This window comes from Cherax quadricarinatus, chromosome 66 (genome assembly GCF_038502225.1).
Source record: "Cherax quadricarinatus isolate ZL_2023a chromosome 66, ASM3850222v1, whole genome shotgun sequence".
Lineage (NCBI taxonomy): Eukaryota > Metazoa > Arthropoda > Malacostraca > Decapoda > Parastacidae > Cherax > Cherax quadricarinatus.
Window position 1 is genome coordinate 22,879,643 of NC_091357.1, and position 27,500 is coordinate 22,907,142.

The window sequence follows — 27,500 nt, forward strand, 5'->3', positions numbered from 1 at the left end:
GCAGTGCTTTTCCTGTTACTCCTACCTTTTCCTCTAGCTTTTCCACTAATCTCTTGTGTGGAACTGTGTCGAAAGCCTACTTACAGTCCAAGAAAATGCAGTCTACCCCCCCCCTCTCTCTCTTGTCTTACTGCTGTCACTTTGTCGTGAAACTCCAATAGGTTTGTGACACAGGATTTCCCTTCCCTGAAACCCTGCTGGTTATCGTGTATAAGCTCATCCCTATCTAGGTGCTCCACTATTCTTCTGATAATCTTCTCCATGACTTTGCATACTATACATGTAATTGACACTGTAGTTTAATGCTGTCTGTCTCCTTTCTCAAGTACTGGGACTATATATTAGCTGTCTTCCTCACCTCAGGTAGTCGCCCTGTTTCAATAGATATGTTGAAGATTGTTGATATTGGCACACACAGTGCCTCTGCTCCCTCTCTCAGGATCCTCATGTGTGTTGTGTGTGTTGTGTGTGTGTGTCACCAGTAGAGTACTAAGCACAACCTTGCACCAGTAGAGTACTAAGCACAACCTTGCACCAGTACTAAGCACAACCTTGCACCAGGTACCCAGCCATGACCACGACGACTCGCATACTTCCCACGAGCAACATGGCGTTCATCAACATCAACATCATCAACAACAGTTGGATCAAGACGAGGGTAGCCACGTTGTCTTAGTGACGCCCACAGCCTTGCAGGTAGCATGGGCGGCGCGGGCGGCACTCGCCCACATGGGCTGGAGACATGTGTGTATCGTCACTCTAGGTAAGTATACACCATCCCCTTGGTTTGTTATGGCAGCAACACTTCACCTCTGACACCTGTCACACCTGTCACACCTGCCACACCTGCCACACCTTCACTCACACACCTAACCGTGATAGCAGCTCTCAAGGGACCTGAGCTAGAGCACGACACGGCCTTACTGGTGTGGGATTCATCTGTTAAAAACCTGCTGTGGTCTCAGTGGTGGCCCATGCTAACCTTCCTATGGTGTATACAAATACACCCAGTTGTATGAATCTTGCTAGAGGCAGCTGGTCCAGTGGTTAGCCCACTGACCTGTGAATTGTACCACTCTCCCGTTCCCTGAGTTGTCACAAATAACGTGATTACCTTCAGTTAACACCGTATGAGGTCACTGTGTGAGGTCACTTTGAAGTCACTGTGTGAGGTCACTGTGTCAGGTCACTGTGAGAGGTTACTGTATGAGGTCACTGTGTCAGGTCACTGTGAGAGGTTACTGTATGAGGTCACTGTGTCAGGTCACTGTGAGAGGTCAGTGTGTCAGGTTACTGTGAGAGGTCACTGTGTCAGGTAGTGTGTATTACAATGACAAGTATAGACTAGTGGCCTGCACACCTGGCTGTAGCAACATCACCAAGGTAGGTACCAGCAGAAAGGCAACACAGATAAGAAACACTAATGGTTCTTTTACCAAGCAGCAAGCAGTGTATATACAATGTATATACAGTGTATATACAGTGTATATACAATATATATACAAATGACTTGTAGAGAGTAAGTAATATTTGATAGTGCCACGGTCACTCACAAGGCGACCACACCTCCGACCACACCCCAGGTGGTGACCACACCTCCAGGTGGTGCCCGCACCTCCAGGTGGTGACCACACCTCCAGGTGGTGACCACACTCCAGGTAGTGACCACACCTCCAGGTGGTGACCACACCCCAGGTAGTGCCCGCACCTCCAGGTGGTGCCCGCACCTCCAGGTGGTGACCACACTCCAGGTAGTGACCACACCTCCAGGTGGTGCCCGCACCTCCAGGTGGTGACCACACCTCCAGGTGGTGCCCGCACCTCCAGGTGGTGCCCGCACCTCCAGGTGGTGACCACACTCCAGGTAGTGACCACACCTCCAGGTGGTGCCCGCACCTCCAGGTGGTGACCACACCTCCAGGTGGTGACCACACTCCAGGTAGTGACCACACCTCCAGGTGGTGACCACACCCCAGGTAGTGCCCGCACCTCCAGGTGGTGCCCGCTCCTCCAGGTGGTGACCACACTCCAGGTAGTGACCACACCTCCAGGTGGTGCCCGCACCTCCAGGTGGTGACCACACCTCCAGGTGGTGCCCGCACCTCCAGGTGGTGCCCGCACCTCCAGGTGGTGACCACACTCCAGGTAGTGACCACACCTCCAGGTGGTGCCCGCACCTCCAGGTAGTGACCACACCTCCAGGTGGTGACCACACCCCAGGTAGTGACCACACCTCCAGGTGGTGCCCGCACCTCCAGGTGGTGACCACACTCCAGGTAGTGACCACACCTCCAGGTGGTGACCACACCCCAGGTAGTGACCACACCTCCAGGTGGTGCCCGCACCTCCAGGTAGTGACCACACCTCCAGGTGGTGACCACACCCCAGGTAGTGACCACACCTCCAGGTGGTGACCACACCCCAGGTAGTGACCACACCTCCAGGTGGTGACCACACCCCAGGTAGTGACCACACCTCCAGGTGGTGACCACACCCCAGGTAGTGACCACACCTCCAGGTGGTGACCACACCCCAGGTAGTGACCACACCTCCAGGTGGTGACCACACCCCAGGTAGTGACCACACCTCCAGGTGGTGACCACACCCCAGGTAGTGACCACACCTCCAGGTGGTGCCCACACCTCCAGGTAGTGACCACACCTCCAGGTGGTGACCACACCCCAGGTAGTGACCACACCTCCAGGTGGTGCCCGCACCTCCAGGTAGTGACCACACCCCAGGTAGTGACCACACCTCCAGGTGGTGCCCACACCTCCAGGTAGTGACCACACCTCCAGGTGGTGACCACACCCCAGGTAGTGACCACACCTCCAGGTGGTGCCTGCACCTCCAGGTAGTGACCACACCCCAGGTAGTGACCACACCTCCAGGTGGTGCCCGCACCTCCAGGTAGTGACCACACCTCCAGGTGGTGCCCGCACCTCCAGGTAGTGACCACACCTCCAGGTGGTGACTACACCCCAGGTAGTGACCACACCTCCAGGTGGTGACCACACCCCAGGTAGTGACCACACCTCCAGGTAGTGACCACACCTCCAGGTGGTGACCACACCCCAGGTAGTGACCACACCTCCAGGTAGTGACCACACCTCCAGGTGGTGCCCGCACCTCCAGGTAGTGACCACACCTCCAGGTGGTGACCACACCCCAGGTAGTGACCACACCTCCAGGTGGTGACCACACCCCAGGTAGTGACCACACCTCCAGGTAGTGACCACACCTCCAGGTGGTGACCACACCCCAGGTAGTGACCACACCTCCAGGTAGTGACCACACCTCCAGGTGGTGCCCGCACCTCCAGGTAGTGACCACACCTCCAGGTGGTGACCACACCCCAGGTAGTGACCACACCTCCAGGTGGTGCTCGCACCTCCAGGTAGTGACCACACCTCCAGGTGGTGACCACACCCCAGGTAGTGACCACACCTCCAGGTAGTGACCACACCTCCAGGTGGTGCCCGCACCTCCAGGTAGTGACCACACCTCCAGGTGGTGACCACACCCCAGGTAGTGACCACACCTCCAGGTAGTGACCACACCTCCAGGTGGTGCCCGCACCTCCAGGTAGTGACCACACCTCCAGGTGGTGACCACACCTCCAGGTGGTGACCACACCCCAGGTGTGTCTGTCAATGTTTATGAGACACATATGCAGCAGTTAGGTAACTTTATCCCCAGACGTTTCGCCCAGACAGTAGGGTTCTCCAGGCGAGTACTGAGGAGGCAACAAAAGCTGGAGAAATGATGTAATCAGTCTATTATCGTTGAAGAATTGGGTTTGAGGGGGTCAGTCCCTGAGCCTGGAGGCTGAGGGACTGGTAGTGGTAGTTGGGTGAGTGGTGGTTGTAGTAATGGTGGTAGTAGTAGTGGTAGTTGAGAGAGTAGTGGTGGTGGTAGTCACTTTGTATGAGGCTGGTTAAAGGTGAGGTGTCACACTGCCATCCCTGCCACCCCTGCCACTCTGCCGTACCTGCCACCCCTGCCACTATGCCATCTCTGCCACTATGCCATCCCTGCCACTCTGCCAGTCCTGCTACCCTGCCGCTCTGCCATCACTACCACCCTGCTACTCTGCCACCCCTGCCACTCTGCCGTACCTGCCACCCCTGCCTCTATGCCATCCCTGCCACTCTGCCAGTCCTGCCACCCTGCCGCTCTGCCATCACTACCACCCTGCTACTCTACAACTCCTGCCACTCTACCGTACCTGCCACCCCTGCCACTCTGCCATCCATGTCACTGCCATCTCTGTCACCCTGCCGCTCTGCCATCACTACCACCCTGCTACTCTGCCATCACTGCCGCTCTGCCATTCCTACCATCCTGCTACTCTGCCATCCCTACTACCCTTCTATTCTGCCATCCCTGCCACTCTGCCATCCCTGCCACCCTGCCATCCCTGCCACTCTGCCATCCCTGCCACCCTCCCATCCCTGCCACTCTGCCATCCCTACTACCCTGCTATTCTGCCATCCCTGCCACTCTGCCATCCCTGCCACCCTGCCATCCCTGACACTCTGCCATCCCTGCCACCCTCCCATCCCTACCACTCTGCCATCCCTACTACCCTGCTATTCTGCCATCACTGCCGCTCTGCCATTCCTACCATCCTGCTACTCTGCCATCCCTGCCACTCTGCCATCCCTGCCACCCTGCCATCCCTGCCACTCTGCCATCCCTGCCACCCTCCCATCCCTACCACTCTGCCATCCCTACTACCCTGCTATTCTGCCATCCCTGCCACTCTGCCATCCCTGCCACCCTCCCATCCCTGCCACTCTGCCATCCCTACTACCCTGCTATTCTGCCATCCCTGCCACTCTGCCATCCCTGCCACCCTGCCACCCTGCCACCCTGCCACCCTGCCACTCTGCCATACTATGGATTACCTTACCAAATCAATCTTAGTCAGTTTTAAACCTTCCTTTAATAATAATAATAATAATAATAATAATAATAATAATAATAATAATAATAATAATAATAATAATAATATTAATAATAATAATAATAATAATAATAATAATAATAATAATAATAATAATATTAATAATAATAATAATAATAATAATAATAATAATAATAATAATAATAATAATAATAATAATAATAATAATAATAATAATAATAATAATAATAATATTAATAATAATAATAAAAATAATAATAATAATAATAATAATAATAATAATAATAATAATAATAATAATAATAATAATAATAATAATAATAATAATATTAATAATAATAATAATAATAATAATAATAATAATAATAATAATAATAATAATAATAATAATAATAATAATAATAATAATAATAATAATAATAATATTAATAATAATATTAATAATAATAATAATAATAATAATAATAATAATAATAATAATAATAATAATATTAATAATAATAATAATAATAATAATAATAATAATAATAATAATAATAATAATAATAATAATATTAATAATAATAATAATAATAATAATAATAATAATAATAATAATAATAATAATAATAATAACTAAGCATCAATATTAACGTTAGTGTTGGTGGTGTAGTCAACCTTGGTGGAATGTTGGGTGATATTCACCTTTGTAGACTCCCAGCACCTGTGTCATGCTGTGTGACAGTGACATACCTTTGTAGACTTCCAGCACCTGTGTCATGCTGTGTGACAGTGACATACCTTTGTAGACTCCCAGCACCTGTGTCATGCTGTGTGACAGTGACATACCTTTGTAGACTCCCAGCACCTGTGTCATGCTGTGTGACAGTGACATACCTTTGTAGACTTCCAGCACCTGTGTCATGCTGTGTGACAGTGACATACCTTTGTAGACTCCCAGCACCTATGTCATGCTGTGTGACAGTGACATACCTTTGTAGACTCCCAGCACCTGTGTCATGCTGTGTGACAGTGACATACCTTTGTAGACTCCCAGCACCTGTGTCATGCTGTGTGACAGTGACATACCTTTGTAGACTCCCAGCACATGTGTCATGCTGTGTGACAGTGACATACCTTTGTAGACTCCCAGCACCTGTGTCATGCTGTGTGACAGTGACATACCTTTGTAGACTCCCAGCACCTGTGTCATGCTGGGTAACAGTGACATACCTTTGTAGACTCCCAGCACCTGTGTCATGCTGCGTGACGGTGACATACCTTTGTAGACTCCCAGCACCTGTGTCATGCTGTGTGACAGTGACATACCTTTGTAGACTCCCAGCACCTGTGTCATGCTGCGTGACAGTGACATACTTTTGTAGACTCCCAGCACCTGTGTCATGCTGTGTGACAGTGACATACCTTTGTAGACTCCCAGCACCTGTGTCCTACTGTGTGACAGTGACATACCTTTGTAGACTCCCAGCACCTGTGTCATGCTGTGTGACAGTGACATACCTTTGTAGACTCCCAGCACCTGTGTCATACTGTGTGACAGTGACATACCTTTGTAGACTCCCAGCACCTGTGTCATGCTGTGTGACAGTGACATACCTTTGTAGACTCCCAGCACCTGTGTCATGCTGTGACAGTGACATACCTTTGTAGACTCCCAGCACCTGTGTCATGCTGTGTGACAGTAATATACCTTTGTAGACTCCCAGCACCTGTGTCATGCTGTGTGACAGTGACATACCTTTGTAGACTCCCAGCACCTGTGTCATGCTGTGTGACAGTGATATACCTTTGTAGACTCCCAGCACCTGTGTCATGCTGTGTGACAGTGTAACACTTTTGTAGACTCCCAGCACCTGTGTCATGCTGTGTGACAGTGACATACCTTTGTAGACTCCCAGCACCTGTGTCATGCTGTGACAGTGACATACCTTTGTAGACTTCCAGCACCTGTGTCATGCTGTGACAGTGACATACCTTTGTAGACTCCCAGCACCTGTGTCATGCTGTGACAGTGACATACCTTTGTAGACTCCCAGCACCTGTGTCATGCTGTGTGACAGTGACATACCTTTGTAGACTCCCAGCACCTGTGTCATGCTGCGTGACAGTGACATACCTTTGTAGACTCCCAGCACCTGTGTCATGCTGTGTGACAGTGACATACCTTTGTAGACTCCCAGCACCTGTGTCATGCTGTGTGACAGTGACATACCTTTGCAGACTCCCAGCACCTGTGTCATGCTGTGTGACAGTGACATACCTTTGTAGACTTCCAGCACCTGTGTCATGCAGTGTGACAATGACATACCTTTGTAGACTCTCAGCACCTGTGTCATGCTGTGTGACAGTGACATACCTTTGTAGACTCTCAGCACCTGTGTCATGCTGTGACAGTGACATACCTTTGTAGACTCCCAGCACCTGTGTCATGCTGTGTGACAGTGGCATACCTTTGTAGACTCCCAGCACCTGTGTCATGCTGTGTGACAGTGACATACCTTTGTAGACTCCCAGCACCTGTGTCATGCTGTGTGACAGTGACATACCTTTGTAGACTCCCAGCACCTGTGTCATGCTGTGACAGTGACATACCTTTGTAGACTCCCAGCACCTGTGTCATGCTGTGTGACAGTGATATACTTTTGTAGACTCCCAGCACCTGTGTCATGCTGTGTGACAGTGACATACCTTTGTAGACTCCCAGCACCTGTGTCATGCTGTGTGACAGTGATATACCTTTGTAGACTCCCAGCACCTGTGTCATGCTGTGTGACAGTGTAACACTTTTGTAGACTCCCAGCACCTGTGTCATGCTGTGTGACAGTGACATACCTTTGTAGACTCCCAGCACCTGTGTCATGCTGTGACAGTGACATACCTTTGTAGACTTCCAGCACCTGTGTCATGCTGTGACAATGACATACCTTTGTAGACTCCCAGCACCTGTGTCATGCTGTGACAGTGACATACCTTTGTAGACTCCCAGCACCTGTGTCATGCTGTGTGACAGTGACATACCTTTGCAGACTCCCAGCACCTGTGTCATGCTGTGTGACAGTGACATACCTTTGTAGACTTCCAGCACCTGTGTCATGCAGTGTGACAATGACATACCTTTGTAGACTCTCAGCACCTGTGTCATGCTGTGTGACAGTGACATACCTTTGTAGACTCTCAGCACCTGTGTCATGCTGTGACAGTGACATACCTTTGTAGACTCCCAGCACCTGTGTCATGCTGTGTGACAGTGACATACCTTTGTAGACTCCCAGCACCTGTGTCATGCTGTGACAGTGACATACCTTTGTAGACTCCCAGCACCTGTGTCATGCTGCGTGACGGTGACATACCTTTGTAGACTCCCAGCACCTGTGTCATGCTGTGTGACAGTGACATACCTTTGTAGACTCCCAGCACCTGTGTCATGCTGCGTGACAGTGACATACTTTTGTAGACTCCCAGCACCTGTGTCATGCTGTGTGACAGTGACATACCTTTGTAGACTCCCAGCACCTGTGTCCTACTGTGTGACAGTGACATACCTTTGTAGACTCCCAGCACCTGTGTCATGCTGTGTGACAGTGACATACCTTTGTAGACTCCCAGCACCTGTGTCATGCTGTGTGACAGTGACATACCTTTGTAGACTCCCAGCACCTGTGTCATGCTGTGTGACAGTGACATACCTTTGTAGACTCCCAGCACCTGTGTCATGCTGTGACAGTGACATACCTTTGTAGACTCCCAGCACCTGTGTCATGCTGTGTGACAGTGATATACCTTTGTAGACTCCCAGCACCTGTGTCATGCTGTGTGACAGTGACATACCTTTGTAGACTCCCAGCACCTGTGTCATGCTGTGTGACAGTGATATACCTTTGTAGACTCCCAGCACCTGTGTCATGCTGTGTGACAGTGTAACACTTTTGTAGACTCCCAGCACCTGTGTCATGCTGTGTGACAGTGACATACCTTTGTAGACTCCCAGCACCTGTGTCATGCTGTGACAGTGACATACCTTTGTAGACTTCCAGCACCTGTGTCATGCTGTGACAATGACATACCTTTGTAGACTCCCAGCACCTGTGTCATGCTGTGACAGTGACATACCTTTGTAGACTCCCAGCACCTGTGTCATGCTGTGTGACAGTGACATACATTTGTAGACTCCCAGCACCTGTGTCATGCTGCGTGACAGTGACATACCTTTGTAGACTCCCAGCACCTGTGTCATGCTGTGTGACAGTGACATACCTTTGTAGACTCCCAGCACCTGTGTCATGCTGTGTGACAGTGACATACCTTTGCAGACTCCCAGCACCTGTGTCATGCTGTGTGACAGTGACATACCTTTGTAGACTTCCAGCACCTGTGTCATGCAGTGTGACAATGACATACCTTTGTAGACTCTCAGCACCTGTGTCATGCTGTGTGACAGTGACATACCTTTGTAGACTCTCAGCACCTGTGTCATGCTGTGACAGTGACATACCTTTGTAGACTCCCAGCACCTGTGTCATGCTGTGTGACAGTGACATACCTTTGTAGACTCCCAGCACCTGTGTCATGCTGTGTGACAGTGACATACCTTTGTAGACTCCCAGCACCTGTGTCATGCTGTGACAGTGACATACCTTTGTAGACTCCCAGCACCTGTGTCATGCTGCGTGACAGTGACATACCTTTGTAGACTCCCAGCACCTGTGTCATGCTGTGACAGTGACATACCTTTGTAGACTCCCAGCACCTGTGTCATGCTGTGTGACAGTGACATACCTTTGTAGACTTCCAGCACCTGTGTCATGCTGTGTGACAGTGATATACCTTTGTAGACTCCCAGCACCTGTGTCATGCTGTGTGACAGTGTAACACTTTTGTAGACTCCCAGCACCTGTGTCATGCTGTGTGACAGTGACATACCTTTGTAGACTCCCAGCACCTGTGTCATGCTGTGTGACAGTGTAACACTTTTGTAGACTCCCAGCACCTGTGTCATGCTGTGTGACAGTGACATACCTTTGTAGACTCCCAGCACCTGTGTCATGATGTGACAGTGACATACCTTCGTAGACTTTCAGCACCTGTGTCATGCTGTGACAGTGACATACCTTTGTAGACTCCCAGCACCTGTGTCATGCTGTGTGACAGTGACATACCTTTGTAGACTCCCACTGTGAGTGTTCCCACTGTGTAACTCATTAACCTCATACCTGCTCTCTCTCTCTCTCTCTCTCTGTCTCTCTCTCTCTCTCTCTCTCTCTCTCTCTGTCTCTCTCTCTCTCTCTCTCTCTCTCTCTGTCTCTCTCTCTCTCTCTCTCTCTCTCTGTCTCTCTCTCTCTCTCTCTCTCTCTCTCTCTCTCTCTCTCTCTCTCTCTCTCTCTCTCTCTCTCTCTCTCTCTCTCTCAGTCATTTCCTCCGACCAGTTTAATTATTTCCCCTGTCACCTCTCATTTCCCAGCTTGCCCTGGGCACCTCCTCCCAACTTGCCCTGGGCACCTCCTCCCAACTTGCCCTGGGCACCTCCTCCCAACTTGCCCTGGGCACCTCCTCCCAACTTGCCCTGGGCACCTCCTCCCAGCTTGCCCTGGGCACCTCCTCCCAACTTGCCCTGGGCACCTCCTCCCAACTTGCCCTGGGCACCTCCTCCCAGCTTGCCCTGGGCACCTCCTCCCAGCTTGCCCTGGGCACCTCCTCCCAGCTTGCCCTGAGCACCTCCTCCCAACTTGCCCTGGGCACCTCCTCCCAACTTGCCCTGAGCACCTCCTCCCAACTTGCCCTGAGCACCTCCTCCCAACTTGCCCTGGGCACCTCCTCCCAACTTTCCCTGGGCATCTCCCAACTTGCCCTGGGCACCTCCTCCCAACTTGCCCTGAGCACCTCCTCCCAACTTGCCCTGAGCACCTCCTCCCAACTTGCCCTGGGCACCTCCTCCCAACTGTCCCTGGGCATCTCCCAACTTGCCCTGGGCACCTCCTCCCAACTTGCCCTGGGCACCTCCTCCCAACTTGCCCTGGGCACCTCCTCCCAGCTTGCCCTGGGCACCTCCTCCCAGCTTGCCCTGGGCACCTCCTCCCAACTTGCCCTGAGCACCTCCTCCCAACTTGTCCTGGGCACCTCCTCCCAACTTGCCCTGAGCACCTCCTCCCAACTTGCCCTGGGCACCTCCTCCCAACTTTCCCTGGGCATCTCCCAACTTGCCCTGGGCACCTCCTCCCAACTTGCCCTGGGCACCTCCTCCCAACTTGCCCTGGGCACCTCCTCCCAGCTTGCCCTGGGCACCTCCTCCCAGCTTGCCCTGGGCACCTCCTCCCAACTTGCCCTGAGCACCTCCTCCCAACTTGCCCTGGGCACCTCCTCCCAACTTGCCCTGAGCACCTCCTCCCAACTTGCCCTGGGCACCTCCTCCCAACATTCCCTGGGCATCTCCCCACTTGCCCTGGGCACCTCCTCCCAGCTTGCCCTGGGCACCTCCTCCCAGCTTGCCCTGGGCACCTCCTCCCAGCTTGCATTGGGCACTTCCTCCCAGCTTGCCCTGGGCACCTCCTCCCAACTTTCCCTGGGCACCTCCCAACTTGCCCTGGGCACCTCCTCCCAGCTTGCCCTGGGCACCTCCTCCCAACTTGCCCTGGGCACCTCCTCCCAGCTTGCCCTGGGCATCTCCTCCCAGCTTGCCCTGGGCACCTCCTCCCAGCTTGCCCTGGGCATCTCCTAGCATCAATTAAAACACTAAAGATGAAGTGCCTGGTGCAGCAGTGCCAGTATGGACCTCCGTCACAGTGCCACCACACGGTGCCTCCTCACACCTCATTTGTGTGTGCCGGGGTTGAGTCGCAGTTCCTGGTCTTGGTTCCTGCTGTCTCTCCTATTTTTAATGTTGTTCCACTATAATTTCCCTATTACCAGTCGTGGGTACAACCCTTCCCTTCTGATCCACTATCTGGCTATCCTGGTTGACTGCCTGGTCACTCAGACTGTTGGTGCTTGCACCATTTACACCAACATACTAAACACAGCCTAGTTGATCAGGACATAAGTGGAAGAAGTTCCCAAGTGTGTTTTGAAGGCAGTTAGGGGCGAATCGCCTTATACAAGAATATAGAGTGTTGAATCCCATTAGTTGATCCTCTCTGTTTATTGAGTCACCGTTTTCTTCACCTTAAAATATTTCCAGAAAATTTATCGTAAACTAACCTAAAATAACCTAACATAAGCTAGAGATTAGTGGTATTAGAAGTTAGATGTAGCATTAGTTAGTGGTATTAGAGGTTAGATGTAGCATTAGTTAGTGGTATTAGAGGTTAGATGTAGCATTAGTTAGTGGTATTAGAGGTTAGATGTAACATTAGTTAGTGGTATTAGAGGTTAGATGTAACATTAGTTAGTGGTATTAGAGGTTAGATGTAACATTAGTTAGTGGTATTAGAGGTTAGATGTAACATTAGTTAGTGGTATTAGAGGTTAGATGTAACATTAGTTAGTGGTGTTAGAGGTTAGATGTAACATTAGTTAGTGGTATTAGAGGTTAGATGTAGCATTAGTTAGTGGTATTAGAGGTTAGATGTAACATTAGTTAGTGGTGTTAGAGGTTAGATGTAACATTAGTTAGTGGTATTAGAGGTTAGATGTAGCATTAGTTAGTGGTATTAGAGGTTAGATGTAACATTAGTTAGTGGTATTAGAGGTTAGATGTAGCTTCAGTTAGTGGTATTAGAGGTTAGATGTAGCATCAGTTAGTGGTATTAGAGGTTAGATGTAACATTAGTTAGTGGTATTAGAGGTTAGATGTAGCATCAGTTAGTGGTATTAGAGGTTAGATGTAAAATATTAGTGAAGGGTAATTATAGATTCTAACATTATTTGTTTTAGGTGGATACAGTAGATGGATACAGTAGGTTGTAGGAGTGTATCATTAATGTATATTTATGATGTATGTAACAACATTCTCATAGATCATTATATCTAACTCAAGGTCAACGTGAAGGTCATGACCTCTCTTACGATGTGTTGGATTAAGAAGGAAGGTCATGTGAGAGGGAAGGAGAGACCAAAGTGTGGTGATGGTGGAGACAGCATTGAGGAAGAGCCCAGGAGCTGTAGTGTATTGTCAGACAGTGTAGTGTGAGAGTGTAGTGTGAGAGTGTAGTGTGAGAGTGTAGTGTGAGAGTGTAGTGTGAGACAGTGTAGGGTGAGACAGTGTAGTGTGAGGCAGTGTAGTGTGAGACAGTGTAGTGTGAGACAGTGTAGTGTGAGAGTGTAGTGTGAGACAGTGTAGTGTGAGACAGTGTAGTGTGAGGCAGTGTAGTGTGAGACAGTGTAGTGTGAGACAGTGTATTGTCAGACAGTGTAGTGTGAGACAGTGTAGTGTGAGACAGTGTAGTGTGAGACAGTGTAGTGTGAGACAGTGTAGTGTGAGACAGTGTAGTGTGAGACAGTGTAGTGTGAGGCAGTGTAGTGTGAGACAGTGTAGTGTGAGGCAGTGTAGTGTGAGACAGTGTAGTGTGAGGCAGTGTAGTGTGAGACAGTGTAGTGTGAGACAGTGTAGTGTGAGACAGTGTAGTGTGAGACAGTGTAGTGTGAGACAGTGTAGTGTGAGACAGTGTAGAGTGAGACAGTGTAGTGTGAGACAGTGTAGTGTGAGACAGTGTAGTGTGAGACAGTGTAGTGTGAGACAGTGTAGTGTGAGACTGTGTAGTGTGAGACAGTGTAGTGTGAGACAGTGTAGTGTGAGACAGTGTGTAGAGTGAGACAGTGTAGTGTGAGACAGTGTAGTGTGAGACAGTGTAGTGTGAGACAGTGTAGTGTAAGTCAGTGTAGTGTGAGACAGTGTAGTGTGAGACAGTGTAGTGTGAAACAGAGTAGTGTGAGACAGTGTAGTGTGAGACAGTGTAGTGTGAGACAGTGTAGTGTGAGAGAGTGTAGTGTGAGACAGTGTAGTGTGAGAGAGTGTAGTGTGAGAGAGTGTAGTGTGAGACAGTGTAGTGTGAGACTGTGTAGTGTGAGACAGTGTAGTGTGAGACAGTGTAGTGTGAGACAGTGTAGTGTGAGACAGTGTAGTGTGAGACAGTGTAGTGTGAGACAGTGTAGTGTGAGACAGTGTAGTGTGAGACAGTGTAGTGTGAGACAGTGTAGTATGAGACAGTGTAGTGTGAGACAGTGTAGTGTGAGACAGTGTAGTGTAGTAGTGTAGTGAGACAGTGTAGTGTGAGACAGTGTAGTGTGAGACAGTGTAGTGTGAGACAGTGTAGTGTGAGACAGTGTAGTGTGAGACAGTGTAGTGTGAGACAGTGTAGTGTGAGACAGTGTAGTGTGAGACAGTGTTGTGTGAGACAGTGTAGTGTGAGACAGTGTAGTGTGAGACAGTGTAGTGTGAGACAGTGTAGTGTGAGACAGTGTAGTGTGAGACAGTGTAGTGTGAGACAGTGTTGTGTGAGACAGTGTGAGACAGTGTAGTGTGAGACAGTGTAGTGTGAGACAGTGTAGTGTGAGACAGTGTAGTGTGAGACAGTGTAGTGTGAGACAGTGTAGTGTGAGACAGTGTAGTGTGAGACAGTGTAGTATGAGACAGTGTGAGACAGTGTAGTGTGAGACAGTGTAGTGTGAGACAGTGTAGTGTGAGACAGTGTAGTATAGTGTGAGACAGTGTAGTGTGAGACAGTGTAGTGTGAGACAGTGTAGTATAGTGTGAGACAGTGTAGTGTGAGACAGTGTAGTGTGAGACAGTGTAGTGTGAGACAGTGTAGTGTGAGACAGTGTAGTGTGAGTCAGTGTAGTGTGAGACAGTGTAGTGTGAGACAGTGTAGTGTGAGACAGTGTAGTGTGAGATAGTGTAGTGTGAGACAGTGTAGTGTGAGACAGTGTAGTGTGAGACAGTGTAGTGTGAGACAGTGTAGTGTGAGACAGTGTAGTGTGAGACAGTGTAGTGTGAGACAGTGTAGTGTGAGACAGTGTAGTGTGAGACAGTGTAGTGTGAGACAGTGTAGTGTGAGACAGTGTAGTGTGAGACAGTGTTGTATCATGGGATAATGTATGGAACAAGTAAGTTTAATTCTGTTCATAAAGTTGTTCATCCTAGTGGTTTTCTCAGTGGTTTTCTCAGTGGTTATCCCAGTAATTATGCGACTGGTTGCACCAGTGGTTACACCAATGGTTATCCCAGTGGTTATACCAGTGGTTATAATACTATAAAGTATTCCTGACCTAAGGAAGAGAGTGCATAACTTGACTGTAAGTGACGTTGAGTGTATCCCTCAGAGAGCAGTTACTGGAGAGTGACGTTGTGTGTATCCCTCAGAGAGCAGTTACTGGAGAGTGACGTTGAGTGTATCCCTCAGAGAGCAGTTACTGGAAAGTGATGACGTTGAGTGTATCCCTCAGAGAGCAGTTACTGGAGAGTGACGTTGAGTGTATCCCTCAGAGAGCAGTTACTGGAGAGTGATGACGTTGTGTGTATCCCTCAGAGAGCAGTTACTGGAGAGTGATGACGTTGTGTGTATCCCTCAGAGAGCAGTTACTGGAGAGTGATGACGTTGTGTGTATCCCTCAGAGAGCAGTTACTGGAGAGTGATGACGTTGTGTGTATCCCTCAGAGAGCAGTTACTGGAGAGTGATGACGTTGTGTGTATCCCTCAGAGAGCAGTTACTGGAGAGTGATGACGTTGTGTGTATCCCTCAGAGAGCAGTTACTGGAGAGTGATGACGTTGTGTGTATCCCTCAGAGAGCAGTTACTGGAGAGTGATGACGTTGTGTGTATCCCTCAGAGAGCAGTTACTGGAGAGTGATGACGTTGTGTGTATCCCTCAGAGAGCAGTTACTGGAGAGTGATGACGTTGTGTGTATCCCTCAGAGAGCAGTTACTGGAGAGTGATGACGTTGTGTGTATCCCTCAGAGAGCAGTTACTGGAGAGTGATGACGTTGTGTGTATCCCTCAGAGAGCAGTTACTGGAGAGTGATGACGTTGTGTGTATCCCTCAGAGAGCAGTTACTGGAGAGTGATGACGTTGTGTGTATCCCTCAGAGAGCAGTTACTGGAGAGTGATGACGTTGTGTGTATCCCTCAGAGAGCAGTTACTGGAGAGTGATGACGTTGTGTGTATCCCTCAGAGAGCAGTTACTGGAGAGTGATGACGTTGTGTGTATCCCACAGAGAGCAGTTACTGGAGAGTGATGACGTTGGGTGTATCCCTCAGAGAGCAGTTACTGGAGAGTGATGACGTTGTGTGTATCCCTCAGAGAGCAGTTACTGGAGAGTGATGACGTTGTGTGTATCCCTCAGAGAGCAGTTATTGGAGAGTGATGACGTTGTGTGTATCCCTCAGAGAGCAGTTACTGGAGAGTGAGGACGTTGTGTGTATCCCTCAGAGAGCAGTTACTGGAGAGTGATGACGTTGAGTGTATCCCTCAGAGAGCAGTTACTGGAGAGTGACGTTGTGTGTATCCCTCAGAGAGCAGTTACTGGAGAGTGATGACGTTGTGTGTATCCCTCAGAGAGCAGTTACTGGAGAGTGATGACGTTGAGTGTATCCCTCAGAGAGCAGTTACTGGAGAGTGACGTTGTGTGTATCCCTCAGAGAGCAGTTACTGGAGAGTGATGACGTTGAGTGTATCCCTCAGAGAGCAGTTACTGGAGAGTGACGTTGTGTGTATCCCTCAGAGAGCAGTTACTGGAGAGTGATGACGTTGAGTGTATCCCTCAGAGAGCAGTTACTGGAGAGTGACGTTGAGTGTATCCCTCAGAGAGCAGTTACTGGAGAGTGACGTTGTGTGTATCCCTCAGAGAGCAGTTACTGGAGAGTGACGTTGTGTGTATCCCTCAGAGAGCAGTTACTGGAGAGTGACGTTGAGTGTATCCCTCAGAGAGCAGTTACTGGAGAGTGACGTTGAGTGTATCCCTCAGAGAGCAGTTACTGGAGAGTGATGACGTTGAGTGTATCCCTCAGAGAGCAGTTACTGGAGAGTGACGTTGTGTGTATCCCTCAGAGAGCAGTTACTGGAGAGTGATGACGTTGAGTGTATCCCTCAGAGAGCAGTTACTGGAGAGTGACGTTGTGTGTATCCCTCAGAGAGCAGTTACTGGAGAGTGATGACGTTGAGTGTATCCCTCAGAGAGCAGTTACTGGAGAGTGATGACGTTGAGTGTATCCCTCAGAGAGCAGTTACTGGGGAGTGACGTTGTGTGTATCCCTCAGAGAGCAGTTACTGGAGAGTGATGACGTTGTGTGTATCCCTCAGAGAGCAGTTACTGGAGAGTGATGACGTTGTGTGTATCCCTCAGAGAGCAGTTACTGGAGAGTGATGACGTTGTGTGTATCCCTCAGAGAGCAGTTACTGGAGAGTGATGACGTTGTGTGTATCCCTCAGAGAGCAGTTACTGGAGAGTGATGACGTTGTGTGTATCCCTCAGAGAGCAGTTACTGGAGAGTGATGACGTTGAGTGTATCCCTCAGAGAGCAGTTACTGGAGAGTGATAACGTTGTGTGTATCCCTCAGAGAGCAGTTACTGGAGAGTGATGACGTTGAGTGTATCCCTCAGAGAGCAGTTACTGGAGAGTGACGTTGAGTGTATCCCTCAGAGAGCAGTTACTGGAGAGTGATGACGTTGAGTGTATCCCTCAGAGAGCAGTTACTGGAGAGTGATGACGTTGTGTGTATCCCTCAGAGAGCAGTTACTGGAGAGTGATGACGTTGAGTGTATCCCTCAGAGAGCAGTTACTGGAGAGTGATGACGTTGAGTGTATCCCTCAGAGAGCAGTTAGTGGAGATTGACGTTGAGTGTATCCCTCAGAGAGCAGTTACTGGAGAGTGATAACGTTGTGTGTATCCCTCAGAGAGCAGTTACTGGAGAGTGATGACGTTGAGTGTATCCCTCAGAGAGCAGTTACTGGAGAGTGACGTTGAGTGTATCCCTCAGAGAGCAGTTACTGGAGAGTGATAACGTTGTGTGTATCCCTCAGAGAGCAGTTACTGGAGAGTGATGACGTTGTGTGTATCCCTCAGAGAGCAGTTATTGGAGAGTGATGACGTTGTGTGTATCCCTCAGAGAGCAGTTACTGGAGAGTGATGACGTTGTGTGTATCCCTCAGAGAGCAGTTACTGGAGAGTGATGACGTTGTGTGTATCCCTCAGAGAGCAGTTACTGGAGAGTGATGACGTTGTGTGTATCCCTCAGAGAGCAGTTACTGGAGAGTGATGACGTTTAGTGTATCCCTCAGAGAGCAGTTACTGGAGAGTGATAACGTTGTGTGTATCCCTCAGAGAGCAGTTACTGGAGAGTGATGACGTTGAGTGTATCCCTCAGAGAGCAGTTACTGGAGAGTGACGTTGAGTGTATCCCTCAGAGAGCAGTTACTGGAGAGTGATGACGTTGAGTGTATCCCTCAGAGAGCAGTTACTGGAGAGTGATGACGTTGTGTGTATCCCTCAGAGAGCAGTTACTGGAGAGTGATGACGTTGAGTGTATCCCTCAGAGAGCAGTTACTGGAGAGTGATGACGTTGAGTGTATCCCTCAGAGAGCAGTTAGTGGAGATTGACGTTGAGTGTATCCCTCAGAGAGCAGTTACTGGAGAGTGATAACGTTGTGTGTATCCCTCAGAGAGCAGTTACTGGAGAGTGATGACGTTGAGTGTATCCCTCAGAGAGCAGTTACTGGAGAGTGACGTTGAGTGTATCCCTCAGAGAGCAGTTACTGGAGAGTGATAACGTTGTGTGTATCCCTCAGAGAGCAGTTACTGGAGAGTGACGTTGAGTGTATCCCTCAGAGAGCAGTTACTGGAGAGTGATAACGTTGTGTGTATCCCTCAGAGAGCAGTTACTGGAGAGTGATGACGTTGAGTGTATCCCTCAGAGAGCAGTTACTGGAGAGTGACGTTGAGTGTATCCCTCAGAGAGCAGTTACTGGAGAGTGATGACGTTGAGTGTATCCCTCAGAGAGCAGTTACTGGAGAGTGACGTTGAGTGTATCCCTCAGAGAGCAGTTACTGGAGAGTGATGACGTTGAGTGTATCCCTCAGAGAGCAGTTACTGGAGAGTGATGACGTTGAGTGTATCCCTCAGAGAGCAGTTACTGGAGAGTGACGTTGTGTGTATTCCTCAGAGAGCAGTTACTGGAGAGTGATGACGTTGAGTGTATCCCTCAGAGAGCAGTTACTGGAGAGTGACGTTGAGTGTATCCCTCAGAGAGCAGTTACTGGAGAGGTCTAGCACAGACTGTGGATGTTGAACTTCGAGCAGTGAGTCAGCAAGTGCCAGTGTTGGCTGTACTGCCAACATCACCAACGCTACACAACATTACCAGACTCTACAACCTTACTGCTACACCTTCTATCAAAGGTAAGTGACCACACTCTTACAACACTCTTACAACACTGTTACAACACTGTTACAACAATGTTACAACACTGTGTCAACACTGTGTCAACACTGTTACAACACTGTGTCAACACTGTTACAACACTGTTACAACACTGTGTCAACACTGTTACAACACTGTTACAACACTGTGTCAACACTGTGTCAACACTGTTACAACACTGTTGCAACACTGTGTCAACACTGTTACAACACTGTCAACACACACCACACTGTTACAACACTGCATCAACACTGTTACAGCACTGTTACAACACTGTTACAACACTGTTACAACACTGTGTCAACACTGTTACAACACTGTTACAACAATGTTACAACACTGTTACAACACTTTGTCAACACTGTTACAACACTGTGTCAACACTCTGTTACAACACTGTGTCAACACTGTTACAACACTGTGTCAACACTGTGTCAACATTACAACACTGTGTCAACACTGTTACAACACTGTTACAACACTGTGTCAACACTGTTACAACACTGTTACAACACTGTGTCAACACTGTTACAACACTGTTACAACAATGTTACAACACTGTTACAGCACTTTGTCAACACTGTTACAGCACTGTGTCAACACTGTGTCAACATTACAACACTGTGTCAACACTGTTACAACACTGTTACAACACTGCATCAACACTGTTACAACACTGCATCAACACTGTTACAGCACTGTGTCAACACTCTGTTACAACACTGTGTCAACACTGTTACAACACTGCATCAACACTGTTACAGCACTGTGTCAACACTCTGTTACAACACTGTGTCAACACTGTTACAACACTGTGTCAACACTGTTACAACACTGTGTCAACACTGTTACAACACTGTATCAACACTGTTACAACACTGTGTCAACACTGTTACAACACTGTATCAACACTGTTACAACACTGTGTCAACACTGCTACAACACTGTGTCAACACTGTTACAACACTGTATCAACACTGTTACAATACTGTATCAACACTGTTACAACACTGTGTCAACACTGTTACAACACTTTATCAACACTGTTACAACACTGTGTCAACACTGTTACAACACTGTGTCAACACTGTTACAACACTATGTCAACACTATTACACCACTGTGTCAACACTATTACAACACACTGTTACAACACTGTGTCAACACTGTTACAACACTGTGTCAACACTGTTACAACACTGTGTCAACACTGTTACAACACTGTGTCAACACTATTACACCACTGTGTCAACACACACCACACTGTTACCATATTGTGTTACCACACTGTCACCATACACTGTGTGTGACGTTTGTCAATACAGCAGGTTAAGCTAGCTCCAGTTCCTTGGATAAAAAGCCTTTAATCTTTCCCGAGGCATCCCCTGCCCTCCTGCATGTAAGAAAGCCAGGGATAAACTAGAGTGAATATATCCGCAGGGCTTTAAAAAATATATCGGCAGCTTTATATTCATAAGTTGGAATTGGTGAGCTTGTTCAGGTGGTTCAACACACAGGTGAACATAAGATGAAGTTCAATAAGACAGGTGGTAGGTGCACACACGACCACCTCAGTGTTGAGACTGCTGGAACAACACTGAGGTGGTAGGTGCACACACGACCACCTCAGTGTTGAGACTGCTGGAACAACACTGAGGTGGTAGGTGCACACACGACCACCTCAGTGTTGAGACTGCTGGAACAACACTGAGGTGGTAGGTGCACACACGACCACCTCAGTGTTGAGACTGCTGGAACAACACTGAGGTGGTAGGTGCACACACGACCACCTCAGTGTTGAGACTGCTGGAACAACACTGAGGTGGTAGGTGCACACACGACCACCTCAGTGTTAAGAGTGCTGGAACAACACTGTAGGCTGGTGTGTGCCAGACTCTGTCTGGTAAGATAGAGGGAATATCTCACACACAGTTAACATGGGTTAACATGTTAACATTGGGTTAACATGTTAACTGGTAGTTTTCAATGAGCTTTATCAAGAACTTGCTAAGAAAAGGTTGTTCAGGGGTCGTAACCTTGTATAAGTAAACACTTCGTCGATATACGCTTCTTTCCACCGTCACTTGTCATCTTACGGACAACAATAATTCCACATAAAAAGAGTTTTAAAAAGTTATATACAGGATCAATTTCTTCCACGAGGAGAATCCAGGAGGCTTCCATTCCATGATTAGTTCAATCTGCAGAGAGGAAGGTGCTGACCTAACATCTATTACTCACTAACAATGTTGTCGATGCTTCCAGGCCTCCCACGCCAGAGTTTTTTTTTTCCCCCAAATATTTTCGTTCAGCGGGGTGCAGTCTGCAGTCCTGACTTGTATTTATGACTGCTATTTTTCTCTCTTTGTTAGCGTGTTTTAGGACGCTGAATAAGGGAAAATCTATGAGATATGACTGTTTAGAAGTGAGATAAGATGGCTTTATTTATCAGGCTTACATAGTGGAGATGTAAACAACGTGGATGTGACGCTGTCCGTGACCGGGATGGAAGAGAGAAGGATGGGAATGAGGGAAGCATAGATGTGAGGGAAGAATAGAGGGGCGGAGAGAAGGTTAGAGCAGTGAGGAGGGAGGGAGGAAGGAATACTGGAAGGTCAGGAATGATCATCTTGGGAGTCGTTAGGTGAAAATTTCGTGTCTGCTGACACACGTACTGTGTCTGTTACCTAGCTATCGTCTGTCCTAGCAGTGCTGCGTGTTACCTAGCTACCATATAGCCTAGCAGTGCTGCGTGTTACATAGCTATCAGATGTCCTAGCAAGGTCGCAAGACTCCCAACTAAGCATTGTTTGCTTTGGGACATTGTTGCATTACCCCAGCCACACGAGGTTCTTAGGTGTGTTGTGAACTGTTAGTAATGTGTGTGTGTGTGTGTGTGTGTGAGTGTGTGTGTGTGTGTGTGTGTGTGTGTGTGTGTGTGTGTGTGTGTGTGTGTGTGTGTGTGTGCGTGTGTGTGTGTCTGTGTGTGTGTGTGTGTGTGTGTGTGTGTGTGTGTGTGTGTGTGTGTGTGTGTGTGTGTGTGTGTGTGTGTGTGTGTGTGTGTGTGTGTGTGTGTGTGTCATAACCTCTCCTACTTCCAGTTCATTCCACTCATCTAACACTCTGAGGCTAAAAGCAATACTTTCTTATGCTGTTACGCCTTGTATGTCTTAGTTGTGGTCACCTGTGTCTGGTCCCTGACCCTCGTAAAACATCTCTCTCACCTTTACCATCTGTCATCTACTGTGTGACCACTGCTGCTCCCGTGTTACACACTGTGTGACCACTGCTGCTCCCGTGTTACACACTGTATGACCACTGCTGCTCCCGTGTTACACACTGTATGACCACTGCTGCTCCCGTGTTACACACTGTATGACCACTGCTGCTCCCGTGTTACACGCTTTATGACCACTGCTGCTCCCGTGTTACACACTGTATGACCACTGCTGCTCCCGTGTTACACGCTTTATGACCACTGCTGCTCCAGTGTTACACACTGTATGACCACTGCTGCTCCCGTGTTACACACTGTATGACCACTGCTGCTCCCGTGTTACACACTGTATGACCACTGCTGCTCCCGTGTTACACGCTTTATGACCACTGCTGCTCCAGTGTTACACACTGGGTGACCACTGCTGCTCCAGTGTTACATACTGTATGACAACTGCTGCTCCCGTGTTACATACTGTATGACCACTGCTGCTCCCGTGTTACATACTGTATGACCACTGCTGCTCCCGTGTTACATACTGTATGACCACTGCTGCTCCCGTGTTACACACTGTATGACCACTGCTGCTCCCGTGTTACACACTGTATGACCACTGCTGCTCCCGTGTTACACACTGTATGACCACTGCTGCTCCCATGTTACACACTGTGTGACCACTGCTGCTCCCATGTTACACACTGTGTGACCACTGCTGCTCCCATGTTACACACTGTGTGACCACTGCTGCTCCCATGTTACACACTGTGTGACCCCTGCTGCTGCAGTGTTACACACTGTGTGACCCCTGCTGCTGCAGTGTTACACACTGTGTGACCCCTGCTGCTGCAGTGTTACACACTGTATGACCACTGCTGCTGCAGTGTTACACACTGTATGACCACTGCTGCTCCAGTGTTACACGCTGTGTGACCACTGCTGCTGCAGTGTTACACACTGTGTGACCACTGCTGCTCCAGTGTTACACACTGTATGACCACTGCTGCTGCAGTGTTACATACTGTATGACCACTGCTGCTCCAGTGTTACACACTGTGTGACCACTGCTGCTCCAGTGTTACACACTGTATGACCACTGCTGCTGCAGTGTTACACACTGTATGACCACTGCTGCTCCAGTGTTACATACTGTATGACCACTGCTGCTCCAGTGTTAAATACTGTATGACCACTGCTGCTGCAGTGTTACACACTGTATGACCACTGCTGCTCCCATGTTACACACTGTGTGACCACTGCTGCTCCAGTGTTACATACTGTATGACCACTGCTGCTCCCATGTTACACACTGTGTGACCCCTGCTGCTGCAGTGTTACACACTGTGTGACCCCTGCTGCTGCAGTGTTACACACTGTGTGACCACTGCTGCTGCAGTGTTACACACTGTGTGACCACTGCTGCTGCAGTGTTGCACACTGTGTGACCCCTGCTGCTGCAGTGTTACACACTGTGTGACCACTGCTGCTGCAGTGTTACACACTGTGTGACCCCTGCTGCTGCAGTGTTACACACTGTGTGACCACTGCTGCTGCAGTGTTACACACTGTGTGACCACTGCTGCTGCAGTGTTACACACTGTGTGACCCCTGCTGCTGCAGTGTTACACACTGTGTGACCACTGCTGCTGCAGTGTTACACACTGTGTGACCCCTGCTGCTGCAGTGTTACACACTGTGTGACCACTGCTGCTGCAGTGTTACACACTGTGTGACCCCTGCTGCTGCAGTGTTACACACTGTGTGACCCCTGCTGCTGCAGTGTTACACACTGTGTGACCACTGCTGCTGCAGTGTTACACACTGTGTGACCACTGCTGCTGCAGTGTTGCACACTGTGTGACCCCTGCTGCTGCAGTGTTACACACTGTGTGACCACTGCTGCTGCAGTGTTACACACTGTGTGACCCCTGCTGCTGCAGTGTTACACACTGTGTGACCACTGCTGCTGCAGTGTTACACACTGTGTGACCACTGCTGCTGCAGTGTTACACACTGTGTGACCCCTGCTGCTGCAGTGTTACACACTGTGTGACCACTGCTGCTGCAGTGTTACACACTGTGTGACCACTGCTGCTGCAGTGTTACACACTGTGTGACCACTGCTGCTGCAGTGTTACACACTGTGTGACCACTGCTGCTGCAGTGTTACACACTGTGTGACCCCTGCTGCTGCAGTGTTACACACTGTGTGACCACTGCTGCTGCAGTGTTACACACTGTGTGACCACTGCTGCTGCAGTGTTACACACTGTGTGACCACTGCTGCTGCAGTGTTACACACTGTGTGACCACTGCTGCTGCAGTGTTACACACTGTGTGACCACTGCTGCTGCAGTGTTACACACTGTGTGACCACTGCTGCTGCAGTGTTACACACTGTGTGACCACTGCTGCTGCAGTGTTACACACTGTGTGACCACTGCTGCTGCAGTGTTACACACTGTGTGACCACTGCTGCTGCAGTGTTACACACTGTGTGACCACTGCTGCTGCAGTGTTACACACTGTGTGACCACTGCTGCTGCAGTGTTACACACTGTGTGACCACTGCTGCTGCAGTGTTACACACTGTGTGACCACTGCTGCTGCAGTGTTACACACTGTGTGACCACTGCTGCTGCAGTGTTACACACTGTGTGACCACTGCTGCTGCAGTGTTACACACTGTGTGACCACTGCTGCTGCAGTGTTACACAGTGTGTGACCACTGCTGCTGCAGTGTTACACACTGTGTGACCACTGCTGCTGCAGTGTTACACACTGTGTGACCACTGCTGCTGCAGTGTTACACACTGTGTGACCACTGCTGCTGCAGTGTTACACAGTGTGTGACCACTGCTGCTGCAGTGTTACACACTGTGTGACCACTGCTGCTGCAGTGTTACACACTGTGTGACCCCTGCTGCTGCAGTGTTACACACTGTGTGACCACTGCTGCTGCAGTGTTACACACTGTGTGACCACTGCTGCTCCCACTTTATGGCCACATCTGGTGATATGTTTTATGTGCTGTGGACCTCAAGACCTTTACTTAATGACTTCTACTTTCTCTGTTATGAACAATTTCTTCCCCCGTCTCTTCCTTTCCTTGTCTTCACTTCTCCTTGTTACCTTACATATATATCGCTTCAACGCCACTTATTTTGTCTGTTCACGCCTCCCTGAAGTATACTTCCACTCTCCACCGTGTTAATTCTGGTCATTAATCTTACATCTTCGGCAAATAAAAGCATTTATAATTTACCTCTAACAACCAGATCATTCAGGTCTATTCATAGATACTAGAGGCTCCAGCAGCGAGCCTTGAGGCACTCCCGTGCCAGTCTTGGCGGACCGCTGCTCGCTAGCTCCTAGCCTGACCTGACCTCGGGTCAGCCAGCATGACACTAGAGCTGCCTCACTATAGCTGTAGCTGTAGCTATGAGGGATTAAGTACCTCATCTTCAGTATATAGTTCTACCGTCTTCCCATTATGTCCTTGAATTTATATTGATAAAGCCACTGGATGGCGAAACGTCTACAATAAAGATACCCTGATGTTACACATGTGTCTAATTTTCTTGGTCAGGGTGGAAGCAGCGTCTCGTCAGCTCTGTCTGACCTGGTATTACGAGCGCATTAACCTACCATAAGGACCTCAGTAAACCTGCAATGCTCTACCTAAGTTTGCTTTTATCTTGATAGGTACCAAGTACCTAGTGTAGTACTGTCTTGCTACGTACCAAGTACCTAGTGTAGTACTGTCTTGCTAGGTACCAATTACCTAGTGTAGTACTGTCTTGCTAGGTACCAAGTACCTAGTGTAGTACTGTCTTGCTAGGTACCAAGTACCTAGTGTAGTACTGTCTTGCTAGGTACCAAGTACCTAGTGTAGTACTGTCTTGCTAGGTACCAAGTGCCTAGTGTAGTACTGTCTTGCTAGGTACCAAGTACCTAGTGTAGTACTGTCTTGCTAGGTACCAAGTACCTAGTGTAGTACTGTCTTGCTAGGTACCAAGTGCCTAGTGTAGTACTGTCTTGCTAGGTACCAAGTACCTAGTGTAGTACTGTCTTGCTAGGTACCAAGTACCTAGTGTAGTACTGTCTTGCTAGGTACCAAGTACCTAGTGTAGTACTGTCTTGCTAGGTACCAAGTACCTAGTGTAGTACTGTCTTGCTATGTACCAAGTACCTAGTGTAGTACTGTCTTGCTAGGTACCAAGTACCTAGTGTAGTACTGTCTTGCTAGGTACCAAGTACCTAGTGTAGTACTGTCTTGCTAGGTACCAAGTACCTAGTGTAGTACTGTCTTGCTAGGTACCAAGTACCTAGTGTAGTACTGTCTTGCTAGGTACCAAGTACCTAGTGTAGTACTGTCTTGCTAGGTACCAAGTACCCAGTGTAGTACTGTCTTGCTATGTACCAAGTACCTAGTGTAGTACTGTCTTGCTAGGTACCAAGTACCCAGTGTAGTACTGTCTCGCTATGTACCAAGTACCTAGTGTAGTACTGTCTTGCTAGGTACCAAGTACCCAGTGTAGTACTGTCTTGCTATGTACCAAGTACCTAGTGTAGTACTGTCTTGCTAGGTACCAAGTACCTAGTGTAGTACTGTCTTGCTAGGTACCAAGTACCTAGTGTAGTACTGTCTTGCTAGGTACCAAGTACCTAGTGTAGTACTGTCTTGCTAGGTACCAAGTACCTAGTGTAGTACTGTCTTGCTAGGTACCAAGTACCTAGTGTAGTACTGTCTTGCTAGGTACCAAGTACCTAGTGTAGTACTGTCTTGCTAGGTACCAAGTGCCTAGTGTAGTACTGTCTTGCTAGGTACCAAGTACCTAGTGTAGTACTGTCTTGCTAGGTACCAAGTACCTAGTGTAGTACTGTCTTGCTAGGTACCAAGTACCTAGTGTAGTACTGTCTTGCTAGGTACCAAGTACCTAGTGTAGTACTGTCTTGCTAGGTACCAAGTACCTAGTGTAGTACTGTCTTGCTAGGTACCAAGT

General features: G+C 48.8%; 1 protein-coding gene across 1 annotated transcript in view; it reads left to right on the forward strand.

Annotated features, from left to right (window-relative positions):
• LOC128704169 (uncharacterized) overlaps positions 1 to 27,500 on the forward strand; it is a 97,097-nt gene that overhangs the window by 12,326 nt on the left and 57,271 nt on the right. The window contains exons 4-5 of the mRNA XM_070099013.1: positions 562 to 763; positions 19,106 to 19,258. Of these exons, the coding sequence (XP_069955114.1) occupies positions 562 to 763; positions 19,106 to 19,258 (355 nt within the window). The remainder of the gene's footprint in view (positions 1 to 561; positions 764 to 19,105; positions 19,259 to 27,500) is intronic.